At 38.2% G+C, this 23301-nt stretch overlaps 1 protein-coding gene across 1 annotated transcript; it reads right to left on the minus strand.

Annotated features, from left to right (window-relative positions):
- Positions 1–5213: 5213 nt before the first annotated feature.
- On the minus strand, positions 5214–14290 carry atp5pd (ATP synthase peripheral stalk subunit d). Its single transcript, XM_039740099.1, has 6 exons — positions 14206–14290; positions 12406–12536; positions 9600–9696; positions 7945–8016; positions 5924–5986; positions 5214–5422 (listed from the first exon to the last, which is right to left on the minus strand). The coding sequence occupies exons 1-6, from the start codon at positions 14266–14268 to the stop codon at positions 5291–5293; spliced, it is 558 nt and encodes a 185-aa protein (XP_039596033.1). The 5' UTR covers positions 14269–14290; the 3' UTR covers positions 5214–5290.
- Positions 14291–23301: the final 9011 nt, after the last annotated feature.

The following is a 23301-nucleotide window of genomic DNA, read 5'->3' on the forward strand; positions in this document are numbered from 1 at the left end:
CATGGTGAAGAGAAACCCCTTCACAACAGCCAACCAAGTGAACAACACTCTCCAGGGGTCGGCGTATCGATATCCAAGTCTACCATAAAGAGAAGACTGCATGAAAGTAAATACAGAGGGTGCACTGCAAGGTGCAAGCCACTCATAAGCCTCAAGAATAGAAAGGCTAGATTGGACTTTGCTAAAGAACATCTAAAAAAGCCAGCACAGTTCTGGAAAAACATTCTTTGGACAGATGAAACCAAGATCAACCTCTACCAGAATGATGGCAAGAAAAAAGTATGGAGAAGGCGTGGAACAGCTCATTATCCAAAGCATAGCACATCATCTGTAAAACACGGTGGAGTCAGGCAGTGTGATGGCTTGGCGTGCATGGCTGCCAGTGGCACTGGGACACTAGTGTTTATTGATGATGTGACACAGGACAGAAGCAGCCGAATGAATTCTGAGGTGTTCAGAGACATACTGTCTGCTCAAATCCAGCTAAATGCAGTCAAATTGATTGGGTGGCGTTTCATGATACAGATGGACAATGACCCAAAACATACAGCCAAAGCAACCCAGGAGTTTATTAAAGCAAAGAAGTGGAAAATTCTTGAATGGCCAAGTCAGTCACCTGATCTTAACCCAATTGAGCAGGCATTTCACTTGTTGAAGACTAAACTTCAGACAGAAAGGCCCACAAACAAACAGCAACTGAAAGCCGCTGCAGTAAAGGCCTGGCAGAGCATTAAAAGGAGGAAACCCAGCATCTGGTGATGTCCATGAGTTCAAGACTTCAGGCTGTCATTGCCAGCAAAGGGTTTTCAACCAAGTATTAGAAATGAACATTTTATTTCCAGTTATTTAATTTGTCCAATTACTTTTGAGCCCCTGAAATGAAGGGATTGTGTTAAAAATGCTTTAGTTGCCTCACATTTTTATGCAATCTTTTTGTTCAACCCACTGAATTAAAGCTGAAAGTCTGCACTTCAACTGCATCTGAGTTGTTTCATTTAAAATTCATTGTGGTAATGTACAGAACCAAAATTAGAAAAAGTTGTCTCTGTCCAAATATTTATGGACCTAAATGCGTGGCTTGTCGACCTTAAAAAAACCAAAACCCTTGAATATGGGGCCCCTTTTGTCTCGGGGCCCCAACTGCCCTGCTCACCCTGCTCACCCTCGCCTGGGCAGTATGGTGGCTACAAAAGACCCTAAACCAGAAGGTGACCAGTTTGATTCTCACCATACTGTGTTAAGCTGCCTGTGAAAAAATGTATGAAAACAGCTGAGCTTGTGCAAAGGGATGGTGCAAAAAAACAAAGCTGGTTTGATGTTTTTCGAATTCTGACATACTGTATTTGATGTCTATGGCTTTTACCTGCACACCGAAATCAAAGCTTGAATGCCACTTTTAACCTCCAATTGTCCACTTTCCATCTGTGACGTGCGGTGAGGTTCACGGCTGGTGACTCCTTCAGAGTCAAATTTACAAATATCTGGTTCGGGTACCTTTTTGAAGTAAAAATGAAAAACGAAAATGATAGGAATTGTCAGATTTTGATTTTTGATTAAAGAATACAATACAATACAATACAGTTTATTTTTGTATAGCCCAAAATCACACAGGAAGTGCCACAATGGGCTTTAACAGGCCCTGCCTTTTGACAGCCCCCCCAGCCTTGACTCTCTGAGAAGACAAGGAAAAACTCCCAATAAAAACCTTGTAGGGAAAAATGGAAGAAACCTCGGGAAAGGCAGTTCAAAGAGACCCTTTCCAGGTAGGTTGGGCGTGCAGTGGGTGTCAAAAGTAGGGGGTCAATACAATACAATACACAGAACAGAACAATTCCTTAAGACAGCATAATAATAAAATTTTAGAATTACGGTTTAACAGTAGATGATATGACATAATTAGGTTTGGATATTTTTAGAGTCCTGGAGACCTCATCCATCTAGCTGCATCTCCATTTGGCCATGCCACGGCTGAAACATTGCTCCGATGAAAGGACCTCTCTTTCCCATGATTCCTGTGATCCTCCATCAGGGATGACTTTACCATAGGCAGGCAAACAACTTGGCAGGTGGGCCGTGGCACCAATTGCCACATTTGGGTACCGAAAAGAAACAGAATAGGTGAGGGTTAGTATTCAAATATAATTATCATGTTACTTATGTTTTAGTGCTAATGACTAACAACAGAGATGCAGTATGTACAGTTAATCAGCAGCTCTAGTCAGGATATGCTAAACTGAAGTAGTGAGTCTTCAGCCGGGATTTAAAGGCTGAGACCGAGGGGGCATCTCTTATGGAAGCAGGAAGACCATTCCACAGTTTAGGGGCCCTGTAACTAAAAGCTCGACCTCCCACTGTTATTTTATTAATCCTTGGAATCCTAAGCAGACCGGCATCTTGAGATCTTAATGTGCTCAGGTTTGTAAGTCATGATAAGTTCAGACAAGTAAGCGGACCTTGGCCATTTAATGCTTTATATGTTAAAAGGAGGATTTTGAAATCTGCCCTAAATTTAACTGGGAGCCAGTGTAAAGATTTAAGAACTGGGGTTATGTGTTCATATTTTCTTGTTCTTGTAATAATTCTTGCAGCGGCATTTTGGATTAACTGGAGGCTGTATAGAGAACAGTTTGAACAGCCAGTGAACACCGCATTGCAGTAGTCAATCCTACTAGAGATAAATGCATGAATTAATTTCTCACAATCCTGTTTATTTAGAAAGCGCCTTAATTTCCTAATATTTTTAAGATGGAAAAACATGTTTTGGACGACTTTGTAATATGCGCTTTAAATGACATGCTAGAGTCAAAGATAACTCCTAGATTGCGGGCTGATTCAGTAAAATTAATTGGGATTCCAACTGAGTTAAATGTTCTAGCCTGTGCAGTAAAATAGAATGGTCAATGGTGTCAAACGCTGCACTTAAGTCCAACAACATAAAATGAGGGAAAATAAGGTATTTTTTTTAATTCGATGGTAACAAATAGAAGTCATACAAAACAAAAGATATTTTATTTAAGGTCAAAATTTAGCTTTTAAATATTGGATAGTTTTTTTCTTAGTCTGATCCCATTTTTTTTTTTAAATTGCAAGCCGTTTATTGGTCTTACCTTTATTTGTAAATGAAGTCCAAGCGCCTGTCTTTCTCCACGCAAATCACCGTCACTTTCTTGTGAAAGACCTCCTTATTTTCCTTTACTTTTAAAATCTTAATCTTCTATTTTGGCAGTCAGTCGGAATAAAAAAATAAACGGACCGCTGCAGTGCACTTGACTTTCTGATATCGCTAACGTATCGGCGCCAGGAGTCTAAGTGGAGAAGAGCAGCAGCAATGAGCGCCTGTTGGCTCACATGCGCCCCCTTCAGGGCGCCTCGGTACTGTCGGCCTCACTTTGTCCCTTTTCACTGCAATTTTATATCCGATCAGCAAAACTAAATATGCCACACAGTCAGGGTGTAGATATTAGCCAGACTGGGCCACACAGTCAGGGTGTATAATAAACGTGTCTGCAAATGTTATATTGGTGACATACAGAGAGAGAGCAACCAGCAGCGCCAACTGCGTGCATCCGCCCCGTCAGTGTGTGAAGGAGAGCGCAGGCCGAGGTGAGGGGAGGCTCGTCGCTCTCGCATCTCTCCCCTGTATTTGAACAGGAAATGCGCCAATTCAGCCTCACCTGCCTTCCCTGACCGCACGTCCCTGCTTTCCATGCGGAGATTTAGGAGACGGGCGGATTAGCAAGCTTCAGTCTTTTCACTCAGACTTGTCATTGGCGTCTGTCTGCTCCACCACTACCTAAGTAATGCCGTCTTGAATGGCTGCAGTTTCAAGTTGTGGTCTGGGATATCTGCACAACGCTGTGACAAAACCCGAAATGTCTGACCGATTAAGACCTTTGGAGGCGCTAAGCACTTAAAAGATTTTGGAGCCATCAGCCTCTATTATTACACACACACGATTTTTTTCATTTAATGAGGGAGCCCCTTGTTGTGAAGGCTGGTCCAGCTGGCAATGGAAAATTTATGTGGTGCCCCCCTCATTCCCTTTATGCCCTAATCATGTGTATTTTGCTTAGTGGTTAATCCAGCTCTTTATTCAAATTAAACTCAAACTACCCAATCATATTTTTGGCAGGCTGGGAAGTCGATTCAACGTCCTACATGAAACATGTTTTAAAGTGCATCCATTTTTGAGTGCTTTCAATCATTTGATGGCAACTTTCATTTGCTTGCAAGAACTCAATGTTTCTCTTAAAAACCCTTAAATTAACAATATTTTGAAACCTACATACACTCTATAACATATATACACTTAAAAAAGGTCAAGTGTCAGTCTAGATGTCCACTTTGTCACTGTTTCTGTCATTCCAACAGATGGCACATCAATTCCATGAATGCTTTTAGGAACTCCACATCTAAATGCATATTCCAGTCTTCTATATGCCATTTGCTATGGGATTCCTAAAAGTGGTGTTAATGTTTGTAATGCTCCATCTGTTGGAATGACTGATGCAGCAAGCAGACACATACTGTACATTTACCCATTTATTAAGGTGGATACAGCAATAACTCATCATGTACTTGGTATAGAACAGAATGTTACGCTATAAGAATTTGTAAATTAAATATCATTGAATTAATTTGAATGTGTTATTTTTTTCATTTTTATATTTACCACAAATGAACACCAGGTAGTTTAAGCTAGTGAGTGCAATTTACATATACTTAAACACAGGCAGTCAATATGCTACTTGTCTAAGGTGGGCTGGAATCTAAGTAATCAATGTAGACCTTGTCATTAACACTGGCAGAGCTCCATCAATTGGAATGTATTTTGTAAAGCATCCAGTAATAAAATGAATTGCATTTGTCATTCCAACAGATGGCTCATCACACACATTTGTAGAATAGCATTTTATTCCTGTCCACCCCACTTGGAGTTGACACGTTGTCCTCGTGTCAGTGTCGGTTTCCTTCAGGTGCTCCAGTTGTCTCCTACTGTCCAAAGGCATGCAGATATGAACTGGCTACCCTAAATTGGCAACTGGTGAACCTGTGACTGTAGTTGTGTCAATTATGTTGAGGGTTTGGGTTGCTACTACATCCCTGGTGGTCAATGTCCACTGTTATCTTACATCAGAGGAGGCTTTTTGTGGACATGTTTCTCTTTACAAAGCACATGTTAAGAGGGGAAAACAAAGAAAGAATACAGTGTGTTGGATAGTCACTGTACAAGAAATTTATTTAAAATAAAGACAGAATCTTGAGGACACTGTTTTCTTGCAGCAGACATTTACAGTTCTGAGATGGGCTTGTGTGGCCAGTAGGGATACTTCTTTTCATCTAGTTTGGTTTCAGGGAAAGCTTCATTCAAGTCATCAATTGTCATCTGATCAAATGGAATCATATTTCTCAATTTCTCCAGCTGAGTAGTTTGAGAGGAAAAAAAAAAGAAGAAAAATGTTAATTAGATACAATATTAACTGGGCCAGTCATCCAAGAAATTCTGATTCATAAAGGCATTTGGCCAAAAATAACCTTATGAGAAAGTTCTACAACACAATGGTCCAACAAAGAAAACAACTTATATTACGACCTTCAAATGAAGATTTACACACACAGTGCCGCCTCCTCATTCATAATATGCATATACATACACTGTACATAAACACACACACATATATATATATACACATGTACAGATATACAAACACATACGTACACGTGTGTGTATCAATACAATTACAAAGACACTGCCATTCTGTAATAACTTCTAAACTGTCTTGGGATGGCATTCACTACACAAATGTTAACTTACAATAAAAGCACAGGATTCTATACTAATGACTGAAGCGACCCCACTTAGAAAAGAGCTGGCACTAAACACAAAATAAAAAGGACAGTCATATAAATAAAATCATCTCACCTCTTTCTCATATTGAGCAACACGACTCTTTGATGCCTCAATATAACCAAGTGCACTCTGGCTCTGTAAAATAAAACATTTTTAAAAAAAACAGAAAAATTATACATTTTCATTCATATATATATATATATATATATATATATATATATATATATATATATATATATATATATATATATATATATATATATATATATATATATATATATACACATACATACATATATACACATACATATATATACACATACATACAAATACACATACATACATATACACATACATATATATATATACATACATATATATATATAGTATATATATATATACATACATATATATATATACACACACACTTCAAGGATTATGTCTAAGGATTATGTCTAAGGCTGACGTGTTCAGAAACTCCGCACCAGCTGGCAGTTATTTAAACCTGTGTGCCAAAGCACTAATAGTAACAATATCAACACACACCTCTTACAGTTTGTCCTTCAGTACAAGTAGTACTATGGTGTTGTACCGTGTTAGCCATTATGAATGTGGTGAGAAGTCAAGCAAAATGCCATCTTTTATTAGCGAACTAAAAAGATTAAAATATGCAAGCTTTCAGTACAGTAAACGTAATGCCAACAAAGCACTGCAGGATTTGCCAGTTTGAGTTTACATAAAGAAACAGTGCAGGAAATGTATTTTAAGACAGGTTGAGGACTCAAGACATCGTATTTTTTGCCAGTGTGCTGGACTGACTTGCTAAGTATTAAGTGCCAATGCTGGATTGCCAAAAGTATGGAATGATTTTCATTTTAATCTTGTGTATTAAGAAATATTTCACTTTCACAATTAGTCACAGATGTTCTGTAAAAGACGTTTTATGGACGTCTTATTTTGGGGGGAGCCTACAGTTTAGAGAGTATATTGTGTATTTATAGATTTTTACATTTGCAGTGACCTCTTTTACTCAATGCTTTAGTACTTCAGTTTACACTTACAACTTTCTGCACTGACCAAGGGAGAAAAACAGAACCTATAAAATGACACGACTTCCATTAGTTTAAACCAACTACAACTTATGAAAATGTTCAAAGTAAATGTTCATGGAAAATAATTTGGACATAATGCTTGACAAAAAAAAAAGTGCAAATAAGACGAACATCACAATTACTTGATTCTAAAGTCTCACACAACCCAAACTGCAGATGCGTCTGGAAATGTAGAGCGCATTTAAGATATGGCGATTTCTTCAAAGCAAATAAATATCCCAGACGTACTCCTTACTGAACTGACAATTAAGTTGCCACCTAAATTGACTTTTTTTGGCAAATTCCAGCCTCACATATTGTTTTTGCATCTCCCATTTTGCTGGATGCCACGATTAAGAGGGTGTGTAAGAATCACATAGTACTAGCTACACATAAGTAGTAAGTTCAAATTGAATATTAAGTCACAAGTGTATTGATTGCAACGGTATCAAGGGTACGGTAGATTGGTATCATACTATACAACTTGACAGAAGTGGCACAAATATTTATAGTTTTGAAAACAATCCCATAGTAATGCCCCTTTTCCAATACCACCTGGCCCATGGTGAAACGGCAAGAGGGTTGGTCCTTGTTTTATTTAAAATACCTTACTATTTGACTAAAAACTTAAAAGATTAACTGTTTAGTAAAAAAAAAAAAAAACCTTTATACAGAGTCCCCTTAAAACAAGAGCTAAATGAAAGTTGCATATACACAAACACTCATAGGAAGAAATAAATAATAATAATAATAATAAAGAATGAGACTGGTGTTAACCTCATATCTGCTACTTAATGTTTCATATAATTGTTGTACAAATGGTATTAATTTAAGCATTACTGTAAGAGAATAAACACTTGGACACACTTTATAAGCTTAATTTTCTAGCTAGTTCCACCTCACCATAACTCAAAGTGGCATATGAAATAAACACAACATGAAATCCCAGCATAGCAAAGAGCTAAACTTGCAGGCGTTTTACAGTTAACTTATAATACTCACCGCCTCCTTTTCCTGTGCATCAATTTTTGATGACATTGTATCAGCAGGTTCAGGAACTTTTAGGCCAGAAAACTAAAACATTAAAATAAAGCTACTTCAGTTACTTTTATATACAGTAATTTTGGATGATGACAACATTAAAGCTATTCATACAATGAAAAGGTTATAATAAAGAGTTGTTAGTCACAAAGTAATTTAAAATACAAACTATCAATCAAGTTTAATGGGCATGAGTAACACATACATGAATATGTTCATATTTTTACACTACGCACCCATCCACCCAATTCCTAAGCTGGTAGCTTAGCAGCATTATGTACCATGCAGGAACCGTCCCTGCCCAATGACAATGCAGGCCTTTTTTTAAGCATTCAGAAAACACTTAAAAGGAATCAAAGTCATAACTGTTTCAAAAGAAGGCGACGGCTGAGTGAATAAAACTGTAATTTAACAATAACATTTGGCTTCAAATGGGAAATCCGTTGTCGTTTCGTTGGGTGTCCATAAATCTTACATTAAGCAATTAAGTCTGTATCATCCTATTGATAAGATAGATCATCAATGAGGACTTATAAATGCAAACATTAACAGTATAGTTTGACAAAAAAAGTGAGCTTCATATAACTCAAAGGAAGAATAGCTAACCCTAAAACTAAAACTGTAAAATCCATGCACACTGTACAATTAACATCTCCTACAGCATACCAGTAAATCCTGGCACTCCTATATTATGCCTTCTTAGATTCCTTAAGAATTATATAGTATGACAAGATGCATTAGCATACCCACAAGCATTATTAACCTAGCCAGCATTTAGACATCAATTCTGATTGCTTCACAGTAAAAAAAAAAAAAAAAAAGCATCATTAACCTTTTTAAAAAGCCAGTAGATCACCTGTAGTTTGAAATTAAAAAAATAGAAATAGAAATCAAAAGCAAGCAAGTTTAGTGATCTTGGTATACGGAGTGTTCCTATTTTGAGAGTGCTGCTCATTACATCCATTTTGTGAAGATCAGAGATCTCAAGCAATTTGCCCATCAAATATCTTTATAGTGAGCCAAATGGAAACTTCTATGACACTGAAACATTCAGTAGTCAAAAATCACTGCACTAATTGTAGTAATTTCAATATATATATATATATATATATATATATATGTCAATGTGTATGCATGTTCCAGCTTCACTTCCGAACGGCTGGAGTGATTTTCATGAAACTTGGTACACGTTTCTCATTGGTCGACTAAAAATACTGCAGGGTGAAATCAACCCTAACCCACCACCTTCTGGTGATCTTGTATGCATGTTGTCATCCACTTGACACTCAGAATGACCACCAGAGGGTGAACGGCAGCACTCTTTAGGTTTGAGCACCACTGCACCCCTGTTGCTTTTGAAATTAAATAGAGTTGGCCGGTTCTGAGCATCAACTGGATGATAACAGACATACAATACCGCAAGACAAGCACATTACTGAGTCTTCCTTATATGTTAATTTATTTATTTTATTATTTTTTTCTCAAACAATTAAAAAAAAAAAAAAAACACTTTATTTTCCTCCCGGGCACTACTGGGTATTTCAGCTAGTTATTGATATTTAACAAATACAACTTCAGAAGAAACATTATTAAGATGCAATTTGCTCTCATTTTACCTTCTTTTCAAAGTCATCGACCAATCCCGCCTTAGCAACAGCAGTTCTGTAGTAATTCCAATCAATGACTGCAGGTTTTTCTGGGAGAGAGGCTAACCTAAAAATCACAAAACAATCAAGTAAATTAAATCTCTAGCACAATGAAGTTGGCTTGAACAACAAGTTAGTTGCTGTCCCACAATTCCTAATGAAATCCCACATTCCAGAGAGACCTTTCCAAGTGTTATCAATAAATTGTAAGACAAAATGTAAATAATATTTGCTCAGAGGGTAGAGTACCACAAAAAAAAAAAAAAAAAAATCCATCAATCCTTAAGAGCAGCGTGTTAAGAGCAATTACTCACCTTTAATAAATTAAGCCAAAATCAGTTAATGTAATACTAGGGTGTAAATCCAGCAGATAAACCGACCTTTCTGCCTGAATTACAGTGAATTCCAATTAGTGCACAAAGTCACTTGTGTTCTTGTATCAAGATGCATGTTGCTTTAGGGGTATAAAACGTTTGAGCACCAAAAACTTTCAATTTTAAAATCATTTTGTAGACTCAGGACACAACTACTTTAATGGATAGACACCCACTAGCCAAGATTCAATTTAGATAAAGGACATCAATAGACCTGGTCATTCATGAAAGAGCTCTCCTGAAAACCTGTACTCACTTTTTCATAAATGACATTGACCAATTTGTTTGAAATCATTGATACCACAATGAAAAATAATTTAAGAATATGTACCTGTAATTTTTTCTCTATTAAATTGTTTAAGAAGCTGCTACAATTAATATGGAGTGCCTCAGTGACAACAAACCCTCATTAGGGTTTTCGATATTTAGGACCTCTAGGTTAAATTTTACAATAGTGCTTTCTGCAAAAGCAAATTAACTACAGTGCAGTAGATCATATTTTTAATCCAGTAATAATTCTAGTACAAAATAAACACCAAGAAAAAAGTTCCACATAAAGTAGTTGTCCAGTTTGCCAAAAACAAACCTAGGAAACAACCAACATGCAACACCTTGCCATTCCTTGGTGACAAAACGAAAAGTTTAAGGCATTTAAAAGTTGGGTGCTCAGAATACCACAGAAGTAAATGTGTTTGTAATGATAATAATGGACAGGTTCAACCAAATTTGTCAAAAAAAAAAAAGAAAAAAAAAAGAATTGTCAAGACAGATTTTTCAGCCATCCATTTCTTTCCTTTTTAGTCCATTTCATAGTCGCAGCTCCAGTGCTGCTGCAGACAACTTTCCAAAACAGTTCATGTTGGTACAAGATGTGTGTTTCTGTTCACTGACATTCACTTAATTCTACACATAACTGAATCTATTTTTAATCCTGTACAGTGCTCCAGAATTCATCTCCAGCATGGTCAGATGCTTCTTAAAAAAAGTACAAAGACAACTGTCTCCCATAGCTCATTGAAGGGCTTTCATACCAAGTTGTTTGGGTCTGTCGTTCACTGTTTATTTCTTGTTTTCAAGCATTTAATTCCCAAAACAAATTTCCTCAAAGTCTCAAAGATAGTCCCAATGCAATGAGAAAAATCTGTCTCTTCATTATAAAAACAAAAATGAGATATGTGAATCTGAGTATATAAATGAAGAAATGTTTAATATAAAATACTACAGACTCCTATATACGAGACAAATTTTTAAACATCTGCAATTAATGATTCTTAAGGGGAAAAAAAAAAACCACGTATAGTAACATTTCTTGTTTTTTATATATATATATATATATTTTATATATATATATATATATATATATATATTACAAATATATATATACATACATACACACACAGGTCATAAAATTAGAATATCATGACAAAGTTGATTTATTTCAGTAATTCCATTTTAAAAATAAATAAAACACACATATACACACACACTAGGCACTTGCATCCTTAACATGAACATTCATGCCAGGCTCCTAGTGAACTGAACTTAATGACTTCATGAAGGAGAGCGAGAGAGACAAACAGACGGACAGACAGACAAGAGCCGCCTTCTACCATTTCTCTATTTGGCATGGTGCTGTGGCTACTGCTTCATTTCCAAAGTACTAATCCAAAACCATAGAAAGTGACAAAAATACTAGGGCATTATTATTCAACAATGAAAATATATCTGCTTCCTTAAAGATTATACAGTATCATAAATATGTGCTGGACAATGTCAAGAATTGAATGAGGTGGCCAAGGTCATCAGAAATTTATTTTGTTCATTTTAAGTGACCCTGGACCACAGATTTATTCTCTCTCCAGAAATGGTATTAAACAGTTTCTTCTTAATGAACTCTTTATTGTTATGATATGTTAATTATTTTAATTCTTCTTTATTATGTGTTTAACATGTTCCAGCTGTTTATGTATATAAACATGATATATGGTTTAATACTGTTTGTACATTTTACTCAAGTCTGTTCCTAGATCTCCGATCTACATGACTGTATACATACAATATTACTTGTTTATGCTGGACTGCATATAGGTCTGTGTGTAAGTCAGACAACACATTTTGCTGGGAAGAAAGCATGATGTGCCCGAGTATTGGAAAAAAATTCGAATCAATTCCATGATACCGAAGAACAGAGAAAAACGATGCCAAAATGAGAAACCAAATACATGAGAACTGAACTCAAGTAATAGATCTGTAACAAGCATAATAGATAATAATAGGTCAGGAGGTAAGTGCATAAAATTAAAGTCATTGAAGAACATGCTTATACAGGATAGAATATTGAGTTGCTAACGCCGAGTGATTTTGAAGTCTGCAAGCAAAAAATAATTCACAGTTTAACAAACCTGGCTGCAATGGCATCACTGCGAGTTTTTAATGCATTGAACATTGTCTTCTGGTTGGGAGGCACCCTCTCTGCAAATGCCATCCAGTCAATAGCCTTCAATGTAACTCGTCGGCCAGCCATTTTTAGGTACTATGATAAAAAATATATTTTAGAAAAGCATGGCAGGATTAGTGAGGGTAATATAACACACAATCATTAGCAAATGAAAAACAAATAAACACAGAAAAGGCTGAAAACATACAAGTACAGAAGCACAAGATCTAAAAGGCAAAGTGATCAGTTATTGAACACCCTTATTGAGAAAAAAGAAAACATTGCATTATTTGAGTATATATAAAATCTCATCACAAAGCGTACTACCTGGAGAAAGTCCAAAGCAGAAGCAGAAAGAGCCTGCAAGTTCCATAGAGGCATTGACAAGGCATAGGATTCAAATGAATCCTCATTACTGAATCCCAAAAAGGGAGAAGCGATAGTTCACGCACACCTGTACAATACAGAATATAGAACCAATTCCAGTCCTGGCGACCCCCGACGTGGCTGCAGGTTTTTGTTTCAATCAATTTCTCAATCTGTCATTGTTTAATGAGCTGGTCTTTCCTTCTTTTTCTATATTCAGAAAAGCGCTGTAGTGTGAGGTTTACTTTTACTGGCAGGCAGCACCACAGGCCTCTTACACCGTGCAATGAAGGGCTTGAGGAGATCTGACAGATAAGAGCTCCACATAACTACTATTCACCTTGCATTCACATGAATGTGTACGGAATACCGTATTACAATTCATTGACTTATCTGGCTAACGCCATTATTCAAGGCGTCCTGCAACATGTGAGATACAATCGGTTACATTTCTTTTGTTCCTGCAAACACTTCACTTGCATATTAAGTTAATTGCTCGTAGGCGCACAGTGTCAGTGGTGGGACTTGAACCCGCACTCTGAGGATTTTAATTCAAAAGTCTTAAAAAACTACGCAACACGGAGAAAAAAAACGCAATTAGTGTGTGGAAAAACTAAACCTCCAAAAGTCCCTACAGTTTGTACGTTACACAGTTTTTGTATATATTAACATGTTAGTGTAACTTGTACGAATCTTCTTATCTCAACCCCAAATTACAAAATTTAGCTTGTATTCTCGTTTACAAAAAATCAGAAAAGACGAGCGCGTTTTAAACATTTTAACCGATTTTGCTTGCGGAGAATTACCCATTTGTGATTTAATAGCGTAAAGTCCTTCGTGGGCGGTTTTCTTGCAAATGATCGATTCCTGTGTACATTCGGTCTCTGAAGAATATCCACAAACTACTTTTAAAGGATACAAGACTCTTTAAGTTGGACACCGCATGGTATTTTGTTAAAAAAAATATCAGCATAAAGTAAATGGTTCACTAAAAAGCTCAAATAAATGCATCCCTTCTAAACCACTAACTTAACTAGGGCATGACTCAGAAAGGTTTGTCCACACTCAAAGGACGGTCACATACTAATGAGTTAACCTTACACATCATGATTCTCCTGACTATCTCGTACGTCAAGAAGGTGAACTAACGCTGAAATAATGGTGTCATTAATGACAGGTTAACTAAAGAAAAGCGTCGCTCAATAAATTTCTCCGGTCACTCCAAGCTGCAAGGTCAGATGAACAAGAACCGACAGAGATAATCCTTAAAAACAAACTGTTCCAAATCAGAACACATTTCAGACATTAAGAGAAAGTTGCAGTGAGAATAGTAATATCACATTAAATGTTACTTAACTATGTCAGCCTTTCTTTTAAAAAATTCAGTTTACATTCTCACCTTCGCCTTGCACTGCCGGAGGAAAATGGCCGACCGGACACGGAAATAGCAACAGATAATCATCGTGTAGTCAGCCACGTGAACAGAGCGATGCATCCTGGTATTTGTAGTATTAAATAGTCAACGCTTATAGTATATCATACTATCCAGATACGTAATCGTCTGAACCGGTTATCCATTTAAAGCACTAGGGTAACCGGTGCCTATCCAGTCAGCACTCGGTACCAGACAACTGCAGTGTCCAGTCACACACGTGGAGCTTCTCTGAAAATAACATTTAACGTTTTGTCTATGGGAATAAAACCTGGAGAAAGTCCCACTTAGATGCAAAAAGAGCGTACAGTCTCCGTGCAGGCAATGACAAGGCACAGGATTCAAATACAGATTACTGAATCCCAAAACGGAGAAGCGATAGCTCACGCACACCTGTGCAAGGTTTTTGTTTCAACCAATTTCCCAATCTGCCATTGTTTCATGAGCTGCTCTTTCCTTCTTTTTTTTCTACATTCAGAAAAGCGCCGTAGTGTGAGATTTACTTTTATAATAAGTTAGAAATATTTATGCCACATTTTTTAACTCAACCTTTTTTTACTCCCTTAATTGTAATGTAATAATGACAGTTAACAGCACCGCAGGGGACTGTACTTTCTCCGGTCTTGTTCGGCCTATATACATCAGACTTCCAATACGATTCAGAGTCCTGCCACGTGCAAAAGTTCGCTGACGAAACTGTTATTGTGGGCTGCATCAGGAGTGGGCAGGAGGAGGAGTATAAGAAGCTAATCAAAGACTTTGTTAAATGGTGCGACTCAAACCACTTACATCTTAACACCAGCAAAACCAAGGAACTGGTGGTGGATTTTAGGAGGCCCAGGCCCCTCATGGACCCAGTGATCATCAGAGGTGACTGTGTGCAGAGGGTGCAGACCTATAAATATCTGGGAGTGCAGCTAGATGACAAATTGGACTGGACTGCCAATTATTATACTCTGTGTAAGAAAGGTCAGAGCAGACTATACTTCCTTAGAAGGCTGGCGTCCTTCAACATCTGCAATAAGTGCTGCAGATGTTCTCCCAGACGGTTGTGCTAACATTATTCAAAGTTATTGTCTGTTTTTACCTGCATTTTTATTATTCTTTAATTAATATTTTTTTGTATCAGTATGCTGCTGCTTGATTATGTGAATTTCCCCTTGGGATTAATAAAGTATCTATCTATGAGTATCTATCTATCTATCTATTATATAGTGTCTTTCATATCTATCTATCTATCTATCTATCTATCTATCTATCTATCTATCTATCATATAGTGCCTTTCAGCTCTATCTATCTATCTATCTATCTATCTATCTATCTATCTATCTATCTATCTACAGTGGTGTGAAAAACTATTTGGCCCCTTCCTGATTTCTTATTCTTTTGCATGTTTGTCACACAAAATGTTTCTGATCATCAAATACATTTAACCAATAGTCAAATATAACAGAAGTAAACACAAAATGCAGTTTTTAAATGATGGTTTTTATTATTTAGGGAAAAAAATCCAAACCTACATGGCCCTGTGTGAAAAAGTAATTGCCTCTTGAACCTAATAACTGGTTGGGCCACCCTTAGCAGCAATAACTGCAATCAAGCGTTTGCGATAACTTGCAATGAGTCTTTACGCGCTCTGGAGGAATTTTGGCCCACTCATCTTTGCAGAATTGTTGTAATTCAGCTTTATTTGAGGGTTTTCTAGCATGAACCGCCTTTTTAAGGTCATGCCATAGCATCTCAATTGGATTCAGGTCAGGACTTTGACTAGGCCACTCCAAAGTCTTCATTTTGTTTTTCTTCAGCCATTCAGAGGTGGATTTGCTGGTGTGTTTTGGGTCATTGTCCTGTTGCAGCACCCAAGATCGCTTCAGCTTGAGTTGACGAACAGATGGCCGGACATTCTCCTTCAGGATTTTTGGTAGACAGTAGAATTTATGGTTCCATCTATCACAGCAAGCCTTCCAGGTCCTGAAGCAGCAAAACAACCCCAGACCATCACACTACCACCACCATATTTTACTGTTGGTATGATGTTCTTTTTCTGAAATGCTGTGTTCCTTTTACGCCAGATGTAACGGGACATTTGCCTTCCAAAAGTTCAACTTTTGTCTCATCAGTCCACAAGGTATTTTCCCAAATGGCAATCATTGAGATGTTTCTTAGCAAAATTGAGACGAGCCCTAATGTTCTTTTGCTTAACAGTGGTTTATGCGTCTTGGAAATCTGCCATGCAGGCCGTTTTGCCCAGTCTCTTTCTTATGGTGGAGTCGTGAACACTGACCTTAATTGAGGCAAGTGAGGCCTGCAGTTCTTTAGACGTTGTCCTGGGGTCTTTGTGACCTCTCGGATGAGTCATCTCTGCGCTCTTGGGGTAATTTTGGTCGGCCAGCCACTCCTGGGAAGGTTCACCACTGTTCCATGTTTTTGCCATTTGTGGATAATGGCTCTCACTGTGGTTCGCTGGAGTCCCAAAGCTTTAGAAATGGCTTTATAACCTTTACCAGACTGACAGATCTCAATTACTTCTGTTCTCATTTGTTCCTGAATTTCTTTGGATCTTGGCATGATGTCTAGCTTTTGAGGTGCTTTTGGTCTACTTCTCTGTGTCAGGCAGCTCCTATTGAAGTGATTTCTTGATTGAAACAGGTGTGGCAGTAATCAGGCCTGGGGGTGGCTACGGAAATTGAACTCAGGTGTGATACACCACAGTTAGGTGATTTTTGAACAAGGGGGCAATTACTTTTTCACACAGGGCCATGTAGGTTTGGATTTTTTTTTCTCCCTAAATAATAAAAACCATCATTTAAAAACTGCATTTTGTGTTTACTTCTGTTATATTTGACTAATGGTTAAATGTGTTTGATGATCAGAAACATTTTGTGTGACAAACATGCAAAAGAATAAGAAACCAGGAAGGGGGCAAATAGTTTTTCACACCACTGTATCTATCTATCTATCTATCTATCTATCTATCTATCTATCTCTTAACAACAAACAGAAAGACTTTAGGCTATTGCAGGGACAGACTAACTCACATGCTCATTATCAAAAAAATGGCTTAAATAAAGACAACACCTCCGAAAATGGAATGAAAAATCATGATCAAGAGGGAAAAGAAAATATCTCCATGTAAGTATAAATACTAAGCACATTCCAATAAAATTTACCAAACTCGTTTTTGTCATTTCTGCACAGACACCAAAACATAGAAATGGGCATGGCAAATAATAATTGATTCTTGAAGGCAGGAGTCCAATTAAATGGAAAACTTGGTGTGGATGAAAACCTGCAGCCACAGGTGTCTCCCTAAAGGACTGGATTTGGGGACTACTGATGCAGACACATGACATTTGACAGTTAGGTTGATAATGGACATCTAGCCGAAACATGAGAAACACTCTTCTGCTTGTTCCGTTACAAGAGCCAAGCCTGACTGTAAAGAAACAACCCACACTACATGGGATGCAACTATTACACATGGAAACTAAAATTTAGACATCTCTACAGTAGAGTGCACAACAATAATAATAGGAAGAAGAAGATTGATGGTTGCTATAAATTACTGCATTTCCATTGCACCCCACAGACTTAATTTGTCCAAATTTACATTAGCCTGGAGGTTCTGTTTTCTTTGTTTCCAAAAGTTATTATTAAAAGAATGCCATCTTGTTCATATAATGAAATGGTCAGTCTTTTCCATATTGATAGCTCTGATACTGAGATACTGTATATGTAAAACATTTATTATAATGTTGACTAAGGAAGCATGGAAAAGATAAATAAAAGGATAAAGATAGATAGATAAAAGGAAGGAGAGCCTGCTCTGCCATTTCTTATGTAGCTCCTGTGTTATGAGGCCCGCCCACACTGGTTTTGTTTTTATTGCTTCGACTTCTATTGAACAATCAATCAGCTAAATGGCTGTTGAAGAAGCAAGACAGGACTCACATCTTCACAGGGCAACAGTGTATAATAGGCATGGGCACACTTACTCACAAGTAAGAATAAGGACGGAGCGGTGGCTCTGAGGCTAAGGATCTGCACTGGTATCCCGAAGGTTACCAGTTCAAATCCCCATCAGTGCCAAAAGAGATCCTACTCTGCTGGGCCCGTGAGCAAGGTCCTTAACCTGCAATTTGCTCCAGGGGTGCTGTACAATGGCTGACCCTACGCTCTGATGCGAAAACTAACAAATTCCTAATACTGTACAAGGAATTGTATAAGGCGAAATAAAGAACAAAAAAAAAAAAGTTGCAAGTTCAGAGAATAACACTTTGCAATGTTTAAGTGCCCAACACAAGTTCATGTGGGCACAAGGAGAATGTGTGTACTTTTTATTCATCTTTTTTATCATTCAACTTCTGTTTCATAGTATTAATTTGTAGCAATTGTAGGAGTCAGTGCAGCTGAGGCAGACCTGGGCAGAATGTTTAACTTGATGCCCATACAAAACTTTAAAGAGCAAACGAGTGACCACTTACTAAATATGCGAGAAAAATGAAAAGCTTTGCTACTCACAGTGGCATAGAAATATCAGTATTAAATTGAGAGTATTTATGGACTTCTGACATTGCTGAGAAAACTGTTACAAAGAAGACTGGAAGAACTGACTTGGACATTATGAGGGCCGTTCAAAACGTTTCCCCACTTTTATATTACGAAGCTGGGAAAATTGCATTGCAAAACGAAGGTGACTATGTAGAAAAGCGATGTCATTTGTTTTCGAAATTCTTAATAAATAGAGTTAAAAAAAAACGCAGAAACTTTTTGAACGTCCCTCGGAGTGGTGGCTCTGAGGAAGGAATCTGCACTGGTAATCGGAGGGTTGATGGTTCAAATCCCTTAAACGCTTGTAGTGACTCTGCTCTGTTGGGCCCCTGAGCAAGGCCCTTAACCTGCAATTGCTCCGTCCTGGGTATGACGTTAATCTGCGTCCAGTCCTGCATGTGGGCCCTCCAACCTGCAGGGAAAAACCTGGGGGTTGCTGGCAGAATTGGCACTCAAGCCACCATAAAAAAAAATCTCGCACTGTTCCACTCCATCAGAACTAGTGTGGTGCTGAAGTATCACTCATTGCATGGCTGCACTCGGGTCCTAATCTGGGGATCCTGAGTTGATTTGTCATGTGGTGGGTGCAGCAATGCCCTGTATCAGTGTGCGCTCCTAACCTCTCTTTCTCATACAATGCTGTGAAAAGGAGCTTGATTTTATTTATTACTTCAAATGTCCAAGAATGTTTTCAGTCCTTCCATCTAAATGCTATAGTAAATAAATGGCACCTGACAGAACACACCCTTTGTTCATTCAGCCATCAGAAAATTGCACTGTTTGAAAAAATCATGGCCCCTTGGTTCAGTCAGCCCGGTTAAGGGGGTTTTAGTAGAATCAGTTGGTTGGACACATCCATTGTCAGCCCTGCACGATATACAAACATCACTAATTTCAGAGTCAAGGTGATCACACAAACATTCAACAAGCAAGGAAGCAATATCAGTCTGAAAAGGACTACAAAGCCATTCCTCAGGTTCTGGGACTCCAGTGACCCACAATGAAAGCCATAATGTCCAGATGGAGAGCACTTAGAACAGCAGTTTCATCTTCCTGGAGTGGCTGGCCTGCCATCATGGGCACAGCATAAAATCATTGCAGGCATCGCACAAATCCCGAAAGAAAAAAAAAAAAATTCAAAGAACTGCAGACTTCTCTAAACCAGTGTTTATGGCTCCAGAAATTGAAAGATGCTGGACAAAAATGGCTTCAAAATGGCTTCATGGGAAAGTAACAGAGCTGAAACCACTGTTAGCAAAAAGAAAAAAAAATACAAGCAGCATGGACATCAGAGTAGAGGGGTCTTGTTAGAGCATGACAATCCGTAGCCATATACAGCATACGGTTTCTAACCTGCACTTGGAGTGTCTTCCACATCCACCATACTGGCCAGATCTCACCCCCAATGATTACCCCACCTTTGGACCACACAAAGAAGTGAAGGGCAGAAAACTACAGGAGGTGAGCCTGAGCGGCGGCGCACTTTTCTTGAGGAATCCACACACTTTGTAAGCGCTGGAGGATTTATATTGAATACCAGTAGAGATTAAGTAAGGTTTTCATTGGACTCAGCCTCGTATTACCTCGTGGGAAAATGTTTGGATATTGCATTATAAATATTTTATTACAAAGAACGGGAAATATCTTTAAAGATTATACATAAGATTTACCCCGTAAAGCATTTTTTATTGCAGAAATTCAAAAAAACATGTGGATGTTTAACTGTTCTTTTGCAGAATGCAAGCAGGAATGGTGTACCATCTCTTTTGTGTATTGTCAATCCACTAAAGAGCTGTGGCAAGGTATCTTAAGATACGTTTATTACTAATATATTGTATAGTGACTTGTAATTTGTTTTATTAATATGTACTGCATGGATTTCTAAATTATAACTGAAGTATAACAAAACATGTATATATCGTTAATCTAATATTAACATTGGCCAAATATTCTGCACACTGGTTTAAATTTTCTAATAGGAAAAATCCATTCGTTTTTTGTTAAGAATGTGAACTGCATGTAAAACCATTACATTGTCTGCAAAAAAAATGCATACAAATTGTACATATTTGTTGTGAACTCATGGTTTTTGCATAATGTTTACAGCTATTTGAACTTGGCATCTTTTTTTTTATTATTACTCTCTGGCAATCTGTTTTCTATAGAACTGACTTAACCTCCTTGCAGTTCTCCATCAGGCTTGGGATTCTGTGGAAATACAGTGGAGCCCGAGTCAGACTCAGGGTGATATGTAACAATCCGCTTTACTGTATTATTCCCAAAGAATTCTTGGGATGGTATTCTGCTGCCATCTAGTGGATGAAATAACATCATGCTGCAAAACATATGAGTAAAAATATCCAAATCTTATTATATCATCTACTTTTAAATTCTGCTCCGTACTTCTAAAATTTTTTTTATTTTTATGCTGTATTGAGGATTTGTTCTGTTCTGTGTATTGTATTGTATTGACCCCCTTCTTTTGACACCCACTGCATGCCCAACCTACATGGAAAGGGGTCTCTCTTTGATCTGCCTTTCCCAAGGTTTCTTCCATTTTTCCCTTGTCTTCTCAGAGAGTCAAGGCTGGGGGGCTGTCAAAAGGCAGGGCCTGTTAAAGCCCATTGCGGCACTTCCTGTGTGATTTTGGGCTCTACAAAAATAAACTGTATTGTATTGTATTTCTATTCTTTCTGCACCTTTATGATAACTCATAAATATTCATGAGTGGGGCAGAGCCATCAACACAATGGCCATACAGCCAGTTTTAGAAAAAAAAAAAAGAAACTGTTCCGTTGATTTAAATCGAGTGATAGAGATGATGATGTGAATTGGTCATCAGACGCTGACATGGACAGTGAAGCCGACACCTGCTCAGTAGATTCCGACCTGCAAAAACGCCAAAGGTCCAAGTTTTTTATAGAGTCCTGGTGCTTCCTGTCTTGCTGTATGGTTGGGAGACATGGACGCTATCCAATGACCTGAGACGAAGACTGGACTCCTTTGGTATTGTGTCTCTTTTGAGAATCCTTGGGTACTACTGGTTTGACTTTGTGTCAAATGAGTGGTTGCTCACAGAGACCCAAATGAGGCATTTTACCTGTATTGTGAGGGAGCGTCAGTTACAGCACTATAACCATGTGCCAATATTCCCCAAGGGTGATCCGGCTCACAGGATTCTCATTGTTGGGGACTCAAGTGGCTGGACCTGGCTGAGGGGATGCTGACGTAACACCTAGCTGTGGCAGATAGATGGTCATTTACAAAGGGTGGGGCTGGTCCACGTGTCTGCCAACCAGGTTTCAGAGCTATTTTGTTGTGAGGTGTGTGCGGCAATACGCTGTACCAGTAAATGCTCCCCAAACAGACCTGACTAGTTTCGCCGATGTTTGTGTTTTGTGTTGGCTTCAGACTACTACTGATAATACTGCATTTCCTCATTGCCCATTTAATGGTAAGCCTGGTCTAAAGGTGCCTGTTGATCATGACTGTCTAGACTATTTATGATTTGCCGATGATAGACTGGTGGGAAAAACAGCTTTTGAAACAAACTGCCAATTGGAAAAGTCACTGTAAACCATATGCTTGTCACAATCGCTGGGTGTTTCTCAGTCTCCTCATACTGCAGGGCCTAATGGGTAAAGGTGTCCAGAGACAGTACTGGTCAACAAACTGTATGCACCAGACACCCATTTCTGACACAGTTATGGGCAAGTGTCGTTATTCACTCATTAATGAAATTGCCACATTTCACTGCTAACGATGACAATGATGAAGCCAATTACACAGCACCAAAACTGTACGAAGTGTGGGATGTGTATGAGGCGATCTTGAAAAATAGGTAGAAGGTGTAAGTTTAATCAAGACAAAAGTCTCATGGGTTACAAGGTTGTTGCGGATACAGCACATCGCATCCAGTCGGGTACGATTCGATATTTATGTCTACATTCTGTGCAAAGCAAGCTCTCGGGACATCTGGAACTGAATACTTTACACCGGTAGAGGGCGCAGTGGGGTGGCAAGTACAGTCGATACGGTCGTGGGAGTCAGGCACTGACATGTTGGTTTCTGATGCGCGAGGAGCAGACATCCATCCATCCATTTTCTAACCCGCTGAATCCGAATAAAGGGTCACGGGGGTCTGCTGGAGCCAATCCCAGCCAACACAGGGCACAAGGCAGGATATTCTAAAATAATCCTTCGACATCTGCTTGAACAGAGCCCGAGTGTGTTGGCCAATGCTTCAAAACATGTCCCACAAAGGACGTGTTCTAAATCTGCATCAGTACAGCAGTGGACATGTGTTGTAGTTGAAAAAAATAAATGAATAAAACGCTTTTTCCAGGGGTAAACATAACGCTAAGGAGGCTACATTGTACGCGCAATCGTTTTGTTATTTATCAAATTATTTTTTAATTCATAAAAACAATCACATTGCATCTCACCTTTACCATGCAGTCTAAATCTGAAGTTTGCGGTTCTTCTGTTCAGTTTAAATGACCCCACAATGA

The sequence above is a fragment of the Polypterus senegalus genome, chromosome 17 (genome assembly GCF_016835505.1).
Source record: "Polypterus senegalus isolate Bchr_013 chromosome 17, ASM1683550v1, whole genome shotgun sequence".
Classification (NCBI taxonomy): Eukaryota; Metazoa; Chordata; class Cladistia; order Polypteriformes; family Polypteridae; genus Polypterus; species Polypterus senegalus.